Source organism: Xenopus laevis, chromosome 8L (assembly GCF_017654675.1).
Source record: "Xenopus laevis strain J_2021 chromosome 8L, Xenopus_laevis_v10.1, whole genome shotgun sequence".
Classification (NCBI taxonomy): domain Eukaryota; kingdom Metazoa; phylum Chordata; class Amphibia; order Anura; family Pipidae; genus Xenopus; species Xenopus laevis.
The window spans coordinates 19,512,911-19,527,688 of NC_054385.1; the positions used below are offsets into that span (position 1 = coordinate 19,512,911).

General features: G+C 38.7%; 1 protein-coding gene across 2 annotated transcripts in view; it reads left to right on the forward strand.

Annotated features, from left to right (window-relative positions):
- lmx1b.1.L (LIM homeobox transcription factor 1, beta, gene 1 L homeolog) overlaps window positions 1-12,565 on the forward strand; it is a 121,883-nt gene extending 109,318 nt beyond the window's left edge. The window contains exons 3-8 of one of the 2 annotated variants that reach the window (XM_018229589.2): window positions 1,619-1,851; window positions 2,095-2,273; window positions 2,632-2,709; window positions 3,319-3,385; window positions 6,063-6,203; window positions 12,342-12,565. In XM_018229589.2, coding sequence (XP_018085078.1) covers window positions 1,619-1,851; window positions 2,095-2,273; window positions 2,632-2,709; window positions 3,319-3,385; window positions 6,063-6,203; window positions 12,342-12,499 — 856 coding nt within the window. In that variant the 3' untranslated portion in view covers window positions 12,500-12,565. Of the gene's footprint in view, window positions 1-1,618; window positions 1,852-2,094; window positions 2,274-2,631; window positions 2,710-3,318; window positions 3,386-6,062; window positions 6,225-12,341 lie in introns of both variants that reach the window. The other variant, XM_018229588.2, reaches the window with a different exon arrangement.
- The last annotated feature ends 2,213 nt before the right edge of the window (window positions 12,566-14,778 follow it).

A 14,778-nucleotide genomic window follows, 5' to 3' on the forward strand; every position in this document is an offset into this window, starting at 1 on the left:
GGTTCAAAAACACTGGGGATGCGCTGGAGATACAATGATTTTTTAAATTTCCTGTGCACCAATCCCCACATGCTCCAGTCCAGATAATGAACATTTGCATGAATAAAGGGGAGGGGAAAGTGCGACAAACAGGAGTGGGCCTAGGGGCACCCACTTTGTAAATCCGGCCCTGGCTATACCGGGAAATAGGGGGCAATATATGAAGGGGATTATTAGGTAGTAGCAGTAGGAGTTATGGGGCTATTTAAAGTAGTAGTAGGAGTTTATGGAGCAATGGAGGTAATATTGACACAAAGAAGTATAACGAGAAGTAGAATAGAGTATATAGTATAAGGATAGTAGTGTGGAGCAAAAGGAGGAATTATAAGGAGAAGACTATGTGGCACAATTGGAGGCATTCCAGGGAAAGGTTATATAGAATAATATGAGGCATTTGTTATATTATTTTATTGGTCACACTGCTATATTGGAACATCCAGAAGAGCAAATGGGCTTTCTAAATATAACTCAAGGTAGAGCAGCTCTACAATCTGGGAACCTCCAAATTACAGGGGCAGTTTATATGGAACAACATGATTTGTATGGATTTACCAAAGAGATGCATGGAAGAGGTTAAGGACAATTACAGAGAAGCAAATGAAAAAGGGTTATATATTGGGTACAACAGTAGTAGAAGCCTTGCAAGGAGTTACTGTGTACTGGTTTATGGAACAGTGTCGGAAATTGAGAGGCAATAGAGCACAATATGGGAAATTGTCAATACAGCTGCAAGTCAATATGGAGTCAAGCACAGATATAAATAGCATGTGGTTAAACGTCTCTTCTACGCAACTGATGAGCCTGTGATGCTAAGTTACACCCTATACGTCTGTGTGTGTGTAGGTTTCCTTCCTCTCCACCAAACAAACTGTTTCAATATATGGGGATTTAATCTATTTAGAAAGCCTCTTGAAGCACACTTAATTCGCTCAGCAGCCTTGGCACTGCACAGCCACTATCTCTCCGTTCATAATAAATGTTGTACTAAAACAATTAAACGTGTTTGCAGATAAATAGAAGGAAATTAAGAGCAGGAGACAGAGAGTGGAGAAATATTGAAAGGGTAAACAGAGGAGCTCGAGTGCTAAGGGAAGGAGAAGGGCCAAATTTAACGCTACATGGAATCTGTATGGATAAAGAATCAGTTGTCTACTAAACAGATGGTCAAGAGCGGGGCAGTGTCCTATAAAGGTGAAGCCTCATATGGCACCTCTGATGCACCTAGGCAAATAATCCTGTGTATGTAGCATACTGGGGCTTGCTTAAAGGGACACTCACTCAAAAATAAATTTCATATAGTATAAATATATAAACCCATTTCATATAGTGCCAGAAAATTGTGTCTTACAACCCACTTAAGCCAGTGCCTGCTGGCGGAGAATCAGCCATTTTAACCCCTGTTTTAATGTTGCCGGTGCTTTTGGACTACATTATTATTTGTTTTAACTCTATTATTTCACATTCACTATTATTAACTTTATTAACGATTATTAACTCTATTATAACATATATACACAGTGCTGTTTTAAGTTGTTTCATGAATGTGCCCTTTAACCATGGTCTCCTTTCTGTCTTGCAGACTTTTTGCTGCAAAATGCAGTGGGTGCATGGAGAAGATCGCTCCTACGGAGTTTGTGATGCGTGCCCTGGAATGTGTATACCATCTAAGCTGCTTCTGCTGCTGTGTATGTGAGCGACAGCTCAGGAAGGGAGATGAGTTTGTACTAAAGGAAGGACAATTGCTGTGCAAAAGTGACTATGAGAAGGAGAAAGATCTGCTGAGCTCTGGAAGTCCGGATGACTCTGATTCTGGTACCTATCTTGGTTCTTTAACTTGCTAAATATTCACCATTATATTAAGCTTGATATAGCATGATATAGATATCAGTGGAGTAACTATAGAGGAAGCAGACCTCACAGTTGTTGGGGGCCCGGGGAACAGGGGGCCCAGACTGTGGGGTCTTCTTCCTCTAGCTGGTGATGAAGAAGGGGTTCTCCTTTAATGCCATTGATTGTGATTTTTTTTGCAATAATGAGTATTCTTATGTGTTCCAGTAAAAAGTGATGATGAAGATGGTGATGTGAAGCCAGGGAAATGTCATGTAAATCAGGGGAAGGGCAATGATGATGGGAAAGACCCAAGGAGACCAAAGCGGCCAAGGACAATCCTCACAACCCAACAAAGAAGGGCATTCAAAGCATCTTTTGAGGTGTCATCTAAACCATGTAGAAAGGTATGTGGGTTCAATTCCCAGACATCTTCTCTTTCTTAAATCTCAATGTGTAAGTGGGAGTCTTAACATTTGTAAACATCCAGTATGTTCACTGAACTGTCCTAAATTACAAACTCAAAAGGGACAGGGCTAACTGGAAAAAGAACAGGGCATGACTTTGCATATATTATCCAGGCCTGTGAGATTGTAGGTGTTTTCCAGTTTAACCATTATAAAATAGAACATGGACTTTAAATTCTTAAAATTACTGTCTCGTGTTTTTACTCAAAAGTCAATCTGTCTAACACATCAGTCTCTTTTACAGAACAAATCAGATCTTAAGCCTGAGTGACATCCTATTGCACTTTAATTCTTGCAGGTCAGAGAGACATTAGCTGCTGAAACAGGACTTAGTGTCAGAGTGGTTCAGGTGTGGTTCCAGAACCAAAGAGCAAAGGTATGTCCATATGTTAGTATACAAATGTACATGCTAACTGAAGTTCCTAATGTTTGTTGTTATTGGCCTGCCTGTACCCATACTATTCTGATATTCTATATAATACATTTCCCAATTCTGCCAATTCCTTTACTAGTAGCTTCCCTTGTACATTCCTGTATCTTTAGCTTCCCTGGTATACTCCTTCCTATTGCTGTACCTTTAGTTTCCTTGGTATCATTCTGCATATTTCCACAATGTCTGCTTCTGAGTATATTGATTGTACCCATTCTACACTTCCCTGGTATCATACTCCCAGTTCTGATACTGCTCGCTTCACATCTATTATTCTGTTTCTTTATTGTTAATTTGTTTATTAATGCTGATTGTTTCAAGTGTGCCATTCTGCCTTGTTAGCTCCCAGGTGGTTTTATACTGGGATACCGCTAGTTTCTAGAGTACTTTTACTAAGCTATAGGCCTCCCATGTGTATCATACAGCTTGTTCCTCATATTGTTGCCTTACTGGGTATTATTAAGAGTGTTATTATACTCCAGACTGAATTTGCGGCAGATATCAAGTGGATATTTTTATATTTTGACTCATATTTTAACCTGGTTATTTTAACAGATGAAGAAATTAGCACGAAGGCATCAACAGCAACAGGAACAGCAAAATTCCCAGAGGCTGGGCCAAGGTAACTAATGCTTAACTAACTAACAGCCAATCGTAATTCTACTACTGCCTACTTCTCCCTCTTGCTTCTATAACCTGATTCTTAACACACACTATATCTTTTTTTAATCCTTCTATTTCTCCATTTATACCATCTGATAAAAACTCTCCTTTTGCTCTATACAAAAGGCTAGAATTATGCAGAATCATGCAGATCTATAAAATATGCAGCCTATGGGCCTGCAAGCAACATCGCTACACCTCATTGTAGTTTTTTTTATAATTGAAGAGCAGCCAATTGTATTTAGCTTTCCTAAACATCAGTTATAACATCCTGGGCGCTTGTCTGACATCCTAGTCTTTAAAAATGGTGGTGATATTGTCGTTTTAATAATGTGCACTTGCAGCAAAAAGTACAGGCCCGGCCAGACGTTCATCGCATTCCAGCTATAAACCCCATATTAGTAGGAAAGTTTCAAAAGAATTCTAAAAAATTCTCTACTTGTCTCCATTGCTTTTCATGGGAACAGTAGTAAAGACAATGTGCTATTGTATATTGAATGTTGTAAAGTGTCACCAAAACCAAACCAAATCTGTAACAACAAAATATTCTTATCATTTTAAACTGGAAACTGAGTTCCAGTTTATACAGGTTTTAACATTTCTTTTATGATAAGAGGTGTTTTATAAGAGTAACCCATATCAAATAATCAGATGTTTGCTTTCATAATCTTATTCAAACTTTTACATAAATGTTTATAAATGCTGCAAAAAAATATCAAAAGCAAAGAACTTTCCTTTTCTGTTGCACTTTTTTTTCCTTATCCTTTTCCTGTTCAGCAATTAACAGATGAAAGGGACACTATCATAACAACTGTGTTTACTTATGACAACTGCCTGAAAACAGTATATATGATTCTAAAAGTGAAGTGTTAAAAAAAATTAATCTATAGCCATTTTTCTGCTTCTGTATTTCATTGTACACATGGGGCTTTCTACTTTCTCTTTCTCATGTGATTCTACCTGATAAAAGAGTCAGTGGTCTGAAATCTTGTTTTTATGTGACAAAACTGATACGTAATCAGAAACATGGTAGGGAATAAGAAAATAATACGGACCACTGCCTAATTTCATGCTGTAAAGACAGGTAGAATCCTATGATTGGAAAGAAGCAGAGCATATTCATGTAAATATATATATATATATATATATATATATATATATATATATATATATATGGCTACTTGTATATGCATTGTTGTGCATTGCTTCAATAGATTTATAGGACATATAGGGTAGATGAGCAAGAAATAAAATTATGTATACTGTTACAAAGATTACAGTCCATGTTATGACCAAGGAGGGAGAAGGTGAGGAGTATGAAATATATTCCCTCATGCAACCAAAAAAAACCCCCCATACTATAGGGCTTATTTAGCATAGATATAGCACTAGTCCTGGCGTGCTAAGCAATGCAAAGTTTTACTTATTAGTCCCCATAAACAGGACCTGTGCACATGTCAGATAACAAATGAGCTCTCAGATTTGCATCAGATTAATAATCCAGCATCAGATGCAGGGTGTAGCCCACAAACTAGTGGTAAATACAGGATTCAATTGTACCTAGAGACCCCTGCCTTGTGTGTTCTGAATGATGCACAAAGTAGTGGCATACCTGGGGACACCCACACCCTCCCCATAACATAAATTTTGTTAATCCAAAAGCATTACACCTAAGGGCAGATTTATCAAGGGTTGAAGTGAAAATTAAAAATTTTTATGGCCATAACGGTCAAATTCAACTAGGGAATTGTTAAAATTTGATTTGAGTTTCTTTAAAATTCTTATTCGATTTTCGAGATTTAGCATACACTGGCCCTTTAAGAACTCAAATTCAACTATTCACCACCCTTTCAAATTGCTGTTTTAGTCAATGGCAGACATCCTGGGATCAAATTGGAGTTGTTTGCAGCCTTCCTGACATTTGCGTTATTATCGGAGAATCAAATTGATTTCTTTTCAAGTTTCGGGTCGATCATATTCCTCCGAATTTTAATTTTGAAAATTCTGCTGTGTTTCTAGTCACTGTAACATGAAGTAGCCTCGAACAGATTGAGCAGCCAAGCAGAGAGATTAAAGGAACAGTTCAGTGTAATAATAAAAAGTGGGTAAATAAATAGGCTGTGCAAAATAAAAATGTTTCTTATATAGTTAATTAGCCAAAAATGTAAAAAGGATGGAGTGACTGGATGTCTAACAGAACAGAACACTACTACCTGCTTTTCAGCTCTCTAACTCTGAGTTAGTCAGCGACTTGAAGGGGGGCCACATGGGACATAACTGTTTAGTGAGTTTGCAATTGATCCTCAGCATTCAGATCAGATTAAAATGCAACAGTTATGACCCATCAAGTCACTGATCGGTTACTACCTGGTAACCAATCAGTGTAAAGCAAGAGAGCTGCAAAGCAGGAAGTAGTGTTCTGGCTATTATGTTAGACATCCAGCCTTTATACATTACATTTTTGGCTAACTAACTATATTAGAAACATTTTTTATTTTGACCAGCCTATCTATTTATTTTTACATTGAACAATTCCTTGAAATAGATTAATGAATATAAAGATGCCAAACAACTGATATGCAGATGACTAATGTGTCAGGGTGAGTGAATTAACATGGCTCCTTGTCACCAATCAGAGGTCATGTCCAGCCGCATGGAGGGGATGATGACCTCATATGCCCCACTGGCACCTCCTCAGCAGCAGATCGTCACGATGGATCAGAACAGCTACAGCACAGACCCCTTCCAGCAAGGACTTACACCTCCACAAATGCCAGGTGACCACATGAATCCTTATGGTAAGCTGCGTGCACTCTGTACAATGATTAATGCCAAGCATGTGGCGCAGATTAAAGCGACACTATGAACCAGTCCAATTGCAATCTTGGAGTCAGGAAGGAGTTTTTCCTCCTCTGAGGCAAATTGGAGAGGCTTCAAATGGGTTTTTTTCGCCGTCCTCTGGATCAGCTGGCAGTTAGGCAGGTTATATATAGACTTAAAAGATTGAACTTGATGGACTTGTGTCTTTTTTCAAGCTAACTTACTATTTTGCTATCGTATCCCGCTCAAAATGGATCATGTTCACAGTATTATATTTACCTCTAATTACTTTCTGGAACGGGCAGTTTATATGAGTTTGGCCTGGAGCTATTTCTCAAAATAAAGGGACATTTGATTCTTAAACATATGGGGGCATATTTATGTCCGACCCTGGCCCCAGCAACCAGATTGCTGAAATTGCAAACTGGAGAGCCGCTGAATAAAAAGCTAAATAACTCAAAAACCCACAAATAATAAACAAAATTTAAATAAAATTACTGTAAATTGTCTCCGAATATCAGTCTCTACGTCATAATAAGAGTGAAGTTAGAGATCAGCACAGTCCCCTAAAGTGAAATTCTGCCATTCATTTTTATGGGATTTTTCAAAGAGTATTTATCAATGGGTGAAAGTGATAAATACCCCTTTGAAAACCCCATAGAAATGAATGGAGAGTCGCGAAATTTCACTCTAGGGGACTGTGCTGATCTCTAACTTCACTCTTTAGTAAATATACCCGTTAGGGTTTGAGGGATATGTGTACTATGCTATCGCCTTCATTATGGAATCTGCAAAGAGAGGAGTCCCGACTCTCGGTCACCGTGCAAAAGGGATGATGAACAATTTATATATGGCATACTGAAGTTACAAGGGCTAACATCCCATAGCATCCAATCAGCAGCTATGTTGTTCTGATGAAGCACAGTTTAAAAGGGGAAGTCTGGCTTCCAAGAGGCCCACATAACACAGAAACCCCTAATATACCCGTCACAGTTACCATACTTCAAAAAGTATGAATAAATGCCAAATCCAGCTGTTTAACAGTTCTTCTCTTTCTGCATCATTTGAAATCCTGACACGAAAGGAGGGACTAAACACTGATGTTACAAATTGTTGCAACTTCTCCACAGCTTACAGACAGCATGCAGGAACTACATAACCCACAATGCATTGCACTGTGACGTTCTGTTCCTTATAGAAATCACATGTGCATGGAATTGTGGGGGTTGCAGGATGCAGGCTGAGGACAGATGGCTGTTGATACAAAGTATAACAAACAAGGGAAAGTTGTGCTCACCACTATTTTTTAAAACCATTAGGCGGGGGTGCAATGAGGGTGTGACCACAAAATACATATAGTCAAATACAAGAGTCCTCTGCACTCAACCCATTATCAATATATTTAAGACAGCGACATTTTGTGCATACTGCTAATAAAATTGTAAAATGTATAATTAAGCAATTGAATTCTTAATGAATCAGATGAAAATTGAGCATAGGACTGGCCAGATATGGGATGACTTTGACGTAGTTGGCCAGCTTAAATATATTGCAATATATGGACAAACAATCCCTGTTTTGTTTAAAGGGTAAGGCATTTTTTAGTAGCAGTATGCACAAAATGTCGCTGTCTTAAATATATTGATAATGGGTTGAGTGCAGAGGACTCTTGTATTTGACTGTTGATACAAAGTAACAGTAGTCAGCTCAGCAAAGTAGTCAGACCGATTAGAAGGAGAGCAGGGGGCTAGGTTTATGGAACTGTCCAAACCATTAAAAATCATGAAAAGTCTGCATATTTTTTAATTGATGTATATTGCAAAGTTGCTTGAAATTATGTTTACTTTTCAAAAATATTAAGTTATGTTTGTGTGGAGTTCCCCTTTAAATAATAAAAGCAAACATCTGATAGGTTGCTATGAGTTACTATGACTTGGAAACAGTTTGACTTAATTACTACAACCCCATTTTCAATAAGTTGGGGTACTGTGTAAAATATAAATAATAGAATGGGATGATTTGCAAATCAAAAACCCCCTTTATGTTGTATTCAGGGGTGTAACGGCAGAGGAAGCAGGGGCGCCTGGGGGTATAGGGGCCCCATAAAGCCTTAATTTGTATACAATTCTAATACAGTAAAACAAGTCAGCCTCTATACATTTTGGGGGCCTGAAAAATAATTTGGTGTGGGCCCAGTAATATCTAGATACTCCACTGGTTGTATTAGTACAACATAGCAAATATTGAAACTGTGTTATTGTTTTCTGAAAAAAATATGCTCACTTTGAATTTGATGTTTTAAGGCTCACCTTTAAGTTAACTTTTAATATGTTATCATCATCATCATCATCATTTATTTATATAGCGCTGTCAAGATACGCAGTGCTTTATAGAATGGCTAATTCTAAGCAACTTTTCAATTGGCCTTAATTTTTTCTTTTTCTATAGTTTTTGAATTATTTGCCTTTTTCTTCTGACATTTTCCAGCTTTCAAATGGGGAGTCACCGACCCCATCTAAAAAAAACAAACAAACACATTCTCTGTAAGGCTACACATGTATTGTTATTGCTACTTTTTATTTCTCATCTTTCTATTCAGGCCTCTCCTATTCATATGCCAGTCTATTATTTAAATGAAAGCATAGTTGCTAGGGTAGTTTGGACCCTAGCAACCAGACTATTGAAATTGTAAACTGGAGAGCTGCTGAATAAAAAGCTAAATAACTCAACAACAAATAATAAAAAACGAAAACCAATTACAAATTGTCTCAATTTCACTGTCTACATCATACTAAAAGTAAATTTAAAGGTGAACAACCCCTTTAAAATATATTTATTTTTTTGAACATGGAAGCCAAGGGGCAACATAAACTGGGTGGATGAAGGATAGAGAGAGGGAATAGAATCATGGCTGATTGGATGACCAATTTAGTTGATCAAGATCAGATCAAGTACAGGTATGGAATCGGTTATCCGAAAACCCATTATCCTAAAAGCTCTGAATTACGGAACGGCTGTCTTCCCTAGACTCCATTTTATCCAAATAATCCAAATTTTGAAAAATGATTTCCTTTTTCTCTTTAATAATACGACAGTAGCTTGTACTTGATCCAAACTAAGATAATAACTAATCCTTATTGGAAGCAAAACCAGCCTATTGGGTTTATTTAATGTTTACATGATTTTCTAGTACGAAGATCCAAATTACTGAAAGATCAGTTATCCAGAGAACACCTGGGTAATAGGTCCCATACCTGTACTATGAAATCTCCCACTTTTGAGGTTTACAACCTAATTCCCAGGCTGCTACATATGAAAAAAATGTTCTCTGAAATAGAAATACATTGGAGCAGGAGGCATATTTGCCAAGACATCTCTCACTGTAAACTGCTCATAAATGAATCCTTGGTATTCTCCCTACAGAATGCATAAATTACTTACATAACATAACTAATCCACTTGAGAAACAGTGCAAATGTATGGGGATTTTACATGTTCTTGTGTAAGTCTGTCATGTGATACCGTATAATTATGTAACCTGAAACAAGCTGACATAGTACCTTTTACGTATTACTCACCGAATCATTGGCAGTAACATATTTATACATATACAAATATGCGTGTTGTTACATTTACTGATCCATTTGCAAGATTCCAGGCTGTAATCCTTACCACCTGACTAGGAGGTGCTGAGATAAAATAGCAATAACCACCCAATATTAATGAGGGATACACTAGCAATTTTTCTAAGATTTTTTTCCCTAAGTGCTTTTTGAATGATTTTCATGTTGCAATCAGATGAATACAAAATCAGTAAATCTGGAGCTTTTGGCCATACTGGCAGCTTATTACAATCTCTATGTGATCCTAAATGATTTTTCTTATATTGGCCAATCAGAATTCAAGCCAGCTGGTTGGCTATCCAAACTGCATGTGCTTTCTCATGATCCATTGACTGCACTATTGGGCAAATTTACTAAAGGGCAAAGTGACTAACTCTGGTGAAAATTTGCCAGCGTGACACCATTTCGGTGCTATGCCGATTTACTAATGGGCGCAGGCGCACCTTTGCTAGAAAAAGAGGCTGGCGCTCAGACAAAGTTTCGCTTTGGCGAAGGGACATAACTGAGCAAATTCACTAAGATGCGGATTTTACTGCACCAGATTTGCCTTCGCCACCTCAGACCAGGCGAAGTGCAATAGAGTAGATAGGATTTCCTCAAACTTTAATTTTTCTAAGTCCAATTTTTCAGGGTGATAGGCTGCAAAAGAGCGTACAATTTTTTTGGGGTAACTGGCTTCCCCCCTAAATTTACTAAAATATGGCACATAAACTATACACTGGGCTCATGTGTAGGGCAATATAACAACTCTTATTAAGGTTCCCTGGGCTTGTTTAGTGTAATGTATTTGCTGCAACATATACGTCCATTTAACTTTAACTTCCTTCTGTATGCAAATTAGCCAACGCTAGCGCAACTGCGCTCTGCTTGCCGACTTAATGCCAGCGCAACTTCGCCAGCGTTTGGTGACCTGGACGCAACTTCGCTTGTTAGCAGTGTCGGACTGGCCCGGCGGGATACCGGGAAAATACCCATGGGGCCCCGACCCTAGTGGGCCCCCGCGGGGCCAGACCCCCTCTCCCAAACAGTTTTTAAAAAAAAAATTCAGCACATCGCAGCGCCGTTTGCGCATGCGCAACGTTTACGCATGCGCGCCTAGCGCCGTTTGCGCATGCGCGATGCGCCGCCTTGGCAATTATGCCGAGCGGCGATTCACCTTACAAGTAGGTGGGGGGGGGCCCCTGGACACCAGTCCCGGTGGGCCCCGGGCCCCCCAGTCCGACCCTGCTTGTTAGTGAATCAGCGTTGTCTGAGTGAATTTTTGTCTGGTGAAGTGTGCCTCCCTAAAGGATCCTAATGCAGATCTCTAGCTCATCTTTCAGTTACAGAAAAAAAATTCTCTCTTAAAGGCCAATAAAGCTCAATTGCCCAATGTCCCTTTGAACTGCCCACAACAGATGACATCACTCATCTGCACATTGCACATATATGGGCCACTGACATCAGCGGGAGGGATATGAACCTACAAAGGACAACTTGGATGGCTCATGTACAGAAAACATCTGTCTTTAATATAATTAATATACAGTATATTAAAGACAGTTGCCATATTGCTCACCTATATGAAGGAACTTCCATTGATATCAGTACCCAGAAACTATAGTGTCCATTGAAAGTCTGTTTGGCCTCAGTTCAGAGACAAGTACATACCTCCCAACTGCCCTGTTTTTCGCAGGACACTCAGTTCCAATTTTGATGGCTCAATCCGCAGTCCCAGTTTCTTACTTAAATGTCCTGACTTTCTCTTTGATTTCCTGCATTAAACAGCCAGAAAAAGATACAAAGGAGTATATTTATCAAAGAGTGAAGTTAGAGATTGCCCAGTCCGCTATAGTGACAGACTGCCTCTTTCCATCAATTTCTATGGCATTTTCAAAGGCGTATTCATCAAAGCGTGAACTTTCACTTTCACCCATTGATAAACACTCCCATAGAAATGAGTGGAAAGTGGCGGCACTCTAGCAGACTGTGGTGATCTCTAACTTCACGCTTTGATAAATATACCCCCATGTTTCTAATACTTGGTTTTGGCAGAGAGCATAGAATACATGCCAGGTGCACTTGGATACTTTTGTAACAATTTAAGATAAGCAAATAAATAATTGTAACAATTTAAGATACGCAGGTCTCTTGGGGAAACTGTGACTTGCAGATTAAAGGGCAATTCACAATCATTAGCAAAGCTGTAATAACCCATACAAGCCACAGAAATGTGTTCAAACTTTCATAACCTGACACATTTTCTACAATGAACATTGTAGTGGCCACAAAAATGGGCCACATATGGTAAACAAAAATCTTTTTGTTTCCAAAATGTTGGGCGGCATGCAAGTGGTACAAAGTCTTGGGCATGAAGATTATATACCACCAGTCTCTAAATCAGTTTCATTCGTTAAATGTTTATTGTGAGAAGGCTGATAATGATTAATTGGTTAGTTGGCATTTAATATTAATGTTATGTTTCCATTACAGGCAATGACACCATATTTCACGACATCGACAGCGATACCTCGTTAACCAGCCTCAGCGATTGCTTTTTGGCATCTTCAGAGGTCACCTCAATGCAAGCCAGGGTGGGGAATCCCATTGACCGACTGTACTCAATGCAGAGTTCCTACTTTGCGTCATGAGAATTCCCTTTATTTTTCCCACCCGTCAACGATAAAAAAAAAAAACCAAAATGGACCCTCAGAGACTATTTACAGCCATATCAGCCCATTTGTCATTCCCAGAATTCACGGCGGTGAGCAAATGTCTGCAAAAAACAGAAACAGCCACGCTGATACTTGCTGAAGCCAACAAGGGTATAAGGAAAAAGCATGAGGAAGAGATGTGAACTTTAGTTTCTTTTCAAAAGCAAAACCCACTATTGTATTAAACTGTAAAAATAAAAAAAAAACTTGCAGTATTTGTATAGAATTGTGTAAAAACTAGATTTCCCCACTAGATTAATCCAAATCCCAAGCCACTTCCTTGTCTCCTCTGCATGAATGTCACCGTGACGTGGAATTAACAAAATTTGAACTGTGAGAAGTTATTGTAAATTTGATGTTTAATCTATTTTATTTTTTTTTCCTTCCTATATTTTGTTTGATTTTCTCCATAGACCAGAAGGTTAGTTTTTAGCCACTATAATCCTACGAGAAGCCAATGATTGCTGAAAATCATTGCAACAAAGCAAGGACTGCATGTTTTCTGGAGAGAGAGAGATCCATTTCTTTATTTTATTTTTGTTTTGTTTTTTTGTTTTAAATTAATGGTCTTTTGTTCCATAAGGTGCTTTAAAGAAGAAAAAAAAAGAAAAAAAAAACAAAAAACCAGAAACAAACAAAAAACTTAATTTAATAAAACGTACAATGTTAACAAGATTTGGTTTGTCATAGTGCTGAATGCTGACATGAATCGTATGCTTGGTTTATGAAATTGATTTGTTGCAGTGCTGCTCTCTTAGGGTAGGACTCCATGGGCGATTTCAGTGCGATCCGACATGCTGCGCAAAAACGTCGGCTTAGATGGACTTAAGGTAAAATATGGAAATGTCAGATGAAGTTGCAGCGTTGATCCGATGCGACACCACTGTTGGATGCAGAAGCAGTGTGCAGCATCTGCATCCGACAGTCGTGTCACGTCGGTTCAACAGTGTGACACCGTTGAACTTATCCTTATTTCCATCACATCCGACTTGACGCCTGCGTTTTTCGGATCGAGCCAAAATCACCTGTGGAGTCCTACCCTTATATGTTCAAGAATCCTGTGTCCTTTCGGGCATGCATATAAGTAACAAACCATTATCTGATTGGAGGAGTGTTGGCACATGATGGTTTATCTCATGGCACCAATCGCCTTTGGGTTGAAATTCAGCAAGAAATTGCACAGTTTCTCATTTTCGGGGTGAAATCCTTCATCTGTGAGCAGATGAGCAGGTGCAGTTTCTGTCAATACCCACATAACAAATAGGCCTTCGGTCTCGTGGTTTTGTACGGTCAACTTATAATATCCTTATATTTTACAATAGGGGGTATTTTATTCACTATATATTTTACCAGAGGGGGTACTTTATTCACTAAATATATATATATATAAAATTACTTTACTTTAGTGTATACTTACACCACATTTGGGGTACGGGGGTCACAAAGAGTGTTGCTTCTTGTCATGCAAATATTTTTAGCAGCAACACTAAGCAATATGGCAGCATTTATTTAGAGATACATATTTCAGGTAAGTGCTGTATATTTCCCTTTTTAATCTTGTCTGCAATCCCACCAGATGAAGAACAGAATGTGCTTATTTTTAGTGATGGGCGAATTTATTCGCCAGGCGCGAATTCGCGGCGAATTTGCGCGATTCGCGCCGAGCGAATAAATTCGCGAAACGCCCGCGAAAATTCGCGGTAAAAATTCGCCGGCGTCAAAAATTTTTTTTTTTGAAAAATGGACGCCCGCGTCAAAAACGGGCACCGGCGTCAAAAACGGGCGCCGGCGTCAAAAACGAGACGCCGGCGCCGTTTCGCGAATTTTTCGCCGTTTCGCGAATTTCGCGCAAAATTCGCGAATTTTTCGGCGAAGCGAAACGGCGCAAATTCGCCCATCACTACTTATTTTCACTTAATATTTGTTTTGAAGCCCAGTGCATCTCACACACCATTTAACCCCTCTTTTTTGTTCCTATCAAGTAAAGGCTTGTTTCTAGGGGTTCAGATCAATAATGTACTACCAGTGTAGCAGCAGTGTATAATTGAGCTAGCCTGGTCATCACAGGCAAATGAAAATAAGAAAAAAAATGGTATTTTTTAAATAATACATAAGGAATACCCCTATATCCAAGATGTATCTATTGACCGTTCCACAGTAGTAATTCTTTTATGGCACTATATATGCACCCAAGAAACATGGTGAAAATGGTTTCA